At 42.6% G+C, this 4760-nt stretch overlaps 1 protein-coding gene across 1 annotated transcript; it reads right to left on the bottom strand.

The window, feature by feature from the left end:
- Positions 1–369: 369 nt before the first annotated feature.
- Positions 370–3281, bottom strand: cth1 (cysteine three histidine 1). The gene is made up of 2 exons (XM_020649305.3): positions 3093–3281; positions 370–1605 (listed from the first exon to the last, which is right to left on the bottom strand). The coding sequence occupies exons 1-2, from the start codon at positions 3099–3101 to the stop codon at positions 664–666; spliced, it is 951 nt and encodes a 316-aa protein (XP_020504961.1). The 5' UTR covers positions 3102–3281; the 3' UTR covers positions 370–663.
- Positions 3282–4760: the final 1479 nt, after the last annotated feature.

The following is a 4760-nucleotide window of genomic DNA, read 5'->3' as shown; positions in this document are numbered from 1 at the left end:
AAGAAAAGGCTGACTGAGGCAATGAGGATTCTGTGAGTAGAGTTGAACAAGAGAATTACAGGACCCACCAGAGTCCAATCCGCCCCCTCTGGACCAGCTAAAGCCTCAAAATGTTTTATTTTAGTTAACACGATAAATTTTGATTTTGAGCTTAAAAACAATTGTAGGGACAAATAGTTGGTTTTATAATTAGTTGCTGTAGCCTTCAGAGTTCCTTTTATGGAATTAAGTAATGCAGCTGCATCAGGCTTATCGTCACCTTTCAGAGAGATCTAGATTTAGTCAATTTAATCTGTCTTCCCTTTCAGTGTTTGTGCAAGCTGCTGCATTGAGCTAATTTTCAAACCAATAAAGGACACAAACAGGAAGTAGAGTTTAGAGATTAAAATGAGTTTATTCATGATCCTGAGCTCAGACATTTCATTCACTCAGTTCAATAATAAAGTATTTACAATAGTTAAAAACTTAAATTACACTCATAGCTACACCTTAAGTTACAGGAAACCAGAACCAGTCTAGTCCTGATGACCTGCAGACACAAGCCCTCGAGTTAAACAACCTTCAGTTTAAAAAAAAAAAATAATGTCCTCAGAACGAGGGTTAAAAACAAAAACATTTAAAAAAAAAGGAGCTGTGCTGTTAGTGCTGCTTGTTGTCGGCCAATCAGAGAGCCCGGTTGTCCCAGATCTCCGACGCCTTGCTGCTCTCCAACTGCTGCAGGTGCAGTGCGAGCGGCAGCAGCAGGTCGCTCAGGTGCTGGCTGGAGAAGGTGAAGGCGTTGTGGGCGGTGGCCTCGGCTGGTGGAGTTAGAAGCGGGGAGGTGGACGGAGGGGAGGAGGAGGTCGAGGAATTAGGTGAGGTGGAGGTGAAGGGCGAGTTGGGGGAGGGTAAACCTGAGCTGCTCTGGTAAGGCAGCGGTGTCTGCTCTGAGTTTTTCATCTTGCTGGGGAGGCCGTGCTGGAAGCGGCAGCGTGTCCCGTACAGGCAGAAGCCGAACGAGCTGAAGGTGCGGCACAGAGCGCCACGCGGCTTCCACTCCTTTGTCTGTGGAGGTGGGTGTGGCTGAGGGCTGGGAAGAGGCGGAGTCTTCTCCTCAACATCATCAGGGGAGTCCACGCTGCCACCCTCAACGTGCAGGAAGTTACAGCGGGTACCAAACGGGCACACGCCGAAGGAGCGGAAGGTGCGGCAGGGGACGTTCCTGCGGCGGCGGACGGCAGGGCGCTGCTCTGTGGCGCTGTGCACAAACAGGCAGCGGTTGCCATAGTAACAGTATCCGGTGGTGTGATAGCTGCGGCACAGCTCCGTCTTGTACTTGGGGTGGCGGAAGGGGACGTGGAGCTCGTGGAGGCCGTGGGCGAACTGGCAGCGCTCTGCGTACTTGCAGAAGCCGGTGGCCGAGTAGCTGGTGCAGAGCTCCGTCTTGTAACGGGTGGAGAAGAGCCACGGCATGAGTGGGGAGGAGGACGACTCCACCAGGGGGAGCAGGGCCTTCGCCAGGGAGAGACCGCCTCCTACGTCGCCATCAGACTCCTCGCTGGAGAGGAGGTTGTCCACCAGCTCCTCGTCCTGATAGGAGGGCAGGAACAAGTCGTCGCTGCTTGTCTGCAGATAAAAGAAATAAAACAGTCAACATTGGCGCCATTTTTTTAAACAGCAGTCACTTATAAACTTGTTTCAACACATGATTTGACAAATGTTATTTTCTCTACTTCCTGTTCATCACAAACTTGATCGACAATAGACTGTAAAAATCCAATGATGCTTTAGGCATTAAATCTAAGCTATCTGATGTTTAACGGCTACGTTAGCATTCAACCACTTAGCCTGCTAGCATCAGATTATTGCTTAATTTTAGTGATGAATTTTTTTAAAAGTTAAGCTTTTTGTTCCAGTGATCACTAAGTCACTGGTTGAGCGGTAGCTTCAGCCTTCCAGGTTACTAGTCGTGAACATGTGACTGCTCCCAGATTGATTAGCAACTCGAACCAAAAAAAAAAAAACACTTTAATATGAGCTAATTAGTAAAGTTTTAATTGATTAGCTGAGGTAAAAGTTTAGCCTCTTACTAGCCAACATAAACTGCTAACACCTTTCAGCACAAACGTGAAACTATTAGCCAGACGCTTTAATGCCAACATTAGAACTCAAGCAGTGATGTTGAAAAACGTCACATTAGCTAGATGTGGTTGAACGCTATATGCCCAACATCTCGAGTTTACACGGTTGTCTTCTGAGTTATTGGTTCATCAGGATGTGGCGATCATTACACTACAAGAATATTTTTACTTCCTTGCAGAATAAAAGACACAACAGTCATGCCAATTGTCACCACGCTGCCAAAACTTTGAGCCCATTAGCTTTACTTTAAAGTTTGCTTGAGCTAAACAGTATACTCCCCCCCCCCCTTGCTTTTTAGCCCCAATAGTCTGTAATACACATTAAAATAGTTTTAAACCAAATTTAGTCCAAAACTTGGAGAAATAATTAAATAACAGGAACAAACTAGAAATAGAAAAGTCCAGGTAAAGTTTCAACAGTTCACTGAATGTTTAAAATTTGTAAGTTAATTTCAAATTAAATAACTCTGAATTGTTGTAATAAATATTTTAAGGGTTTGGTTTATTATAAGTTTAAATAAAAAGTTGTTCCCAGCTTTTATTTAGGCTACTACAGGCCTTTAATCACATTCAAACTAAACCAGTGCACAGCCAAGAGGCAAGACTAAGACAATAGTAAACTTAAATAAATCAATAAACTAAATTAATTACCAACTTGATGTTACTTTGTAAAGCTGCTTCATGGTTTTTGTTAACATGTTGTAGCTCACCTTAGTTTTCTGTGCTGCTGTTTTTTTCCCCTGATTTATCCACAAACTGTTTCCACACTGAATGCACAGAGGCCTCTGAGCAACACCACGCCAGTGAAAGAGACTGGGCCTTACAGCGTGGTGAGATTTTAATGTTAATTAAATCATTTAGTCTTTAAACAAATTGAAGTTAATCGACCTTTAAAGAACATGTGACGACCTCTAAAGTTGTATTTTTGTAAGGAAAGCTTAGAGAGAAGGACAGTTTGAAGTAGAGACTCACCTCCAGCATGTCTGCACACAGGTGTGGTGGTCGTTAGAGATGATCGTGGAGGTGAACCGCACGGCTCAGGAGTTTACCTGTGGACTGGTGAGACGGTTTGATGGTTATGGATCCGCTGACCTGCTGGAATCACACAAACACACAGACACACACACACACTGAATCACTTTGTCTTTTAATCCTCGCGCCCTCCTCTTCAAACGAGCCTCAGGTGTGCGCGAGAGCAACGTCACAGGCATGTCCACAACCACCAATCAGCTCCAGGTGCGGCGGCGACAGCGTACAGGTATTTGCATTAGACTAAATAAAGTGTTGTAGGCTGTCACTATGTTTTTATAATCACCCTCTGTCGTTGAGTTAAGTCATTAAAACGTGAAGGACTACTTTCTGTCGGCGCGCGGATGTTTCTCCTCCGCGGGGCTCAATCCACATCCTTAAAGGAGAGCTGCTCTGCTCATTAAAGGTGTGTGGACATTTACACCTCAGGCTGAGCATTAAACAAACGTAATTAAAAACCGTCTGAGCACAAACACACAGATATGAGATGTTTGAGAGCAGGAAGTCCGGACTGTTTCATGTTTTATTTACTGAGCACATTTTATTCTTCTTAATGGAAACAACAGAAGAGAAGAAAGATAAGATAAAGATGAACTTTATTGAACCCCCATGGGGAATTTTTTTTCATTACAACAGCTCAAGAAAACAGGAAACAGGAATATAGTTATTAAAGATAACAAGAAGTTAAAAATCAAACATATGTAGCCTATGACAAATGTATGTATCAAACATATGGATCAGTGTTATTGTTGGAACAAGACACATTTATCTTCATGTAACTTTCATGTGAAGGGATTTCTGTCACTGATTTTTAGTTTTTCATGTTTTCATAATTCAGAAAAAGATTCCTGAAGCTTTCACACCAATGAAACCTTTAAATTGAATCAAACTGGACTCTCATGAGGGGGTCATTTATTTATCAATTAAACACAACATCGATCAAATCATGGACACGCCAGGCAAACCTCATTAACTAAAAGATAATCCCTCTTTTAAAGTTCTGTTTTTTTATATCTGACTTTTAAAAGAGTGTTTGTTGTTTAAGTTTGACAACAAAATATTTGAAGCATTAAAAAATAAAATCTCTACGGAAGCCCTAAGTGGACACACATCTGTACATTTGCTTCCAGTCAAATTCACTTTCAATTTCAGCAGTGACTGAGTATGACGGAGGATTAGGACCTGTTAAAGAAAAACAAATCTTATATTTATCAGAAGAGCAGTCGCCTGCTCGAATGACAAACGTGGAGCGTCTTGTGACATTATAGGCTACTTTGGTAAAGGTTTCACAAATAAGGAAATAGGCTACTTCCTTGTGTAGTCTGTAAAAAACAGTTTGACACAAATATCCGATAGTTGTGTTGGGGCTTTAAGATATGAAACTGGGCTACACATGTTGTAGGAGCCATTTTGTGTTTATCGTTGGCATGTTTTATAATTAGATTTATCTGAATATATTATTTTCCACGAGGGACAGTGAATGCACAGGGGCGTGTATATATAGTAGCACAGGTGACAGGAAAGGGAAGGCACAGGTAGGGGGAGCACAGACAGTTCTCACCAGACCGGCATTCATGTTTCAGACCAGCACTCAGACAAACTACAATTCAT

This window comes from Labrus bergylta, chromosome 22, assembly GCF_963930695.1.
Source record: "Labrus bergylta chromosome 22, fLabBer1.1, whole genome shotgun sequence".
Classification (NCBI taxonomy): domain Eukaryota; kingdom Metazoa; phylum Chordata; class Actinopteri; order Labriformes; family Labridae; genus Labrus; species Labrus bergylta.
Note: the sequence above shows the minus strand (reverse complement) of the source record. Positions and strands in the feature narration are given on the sequence as shown.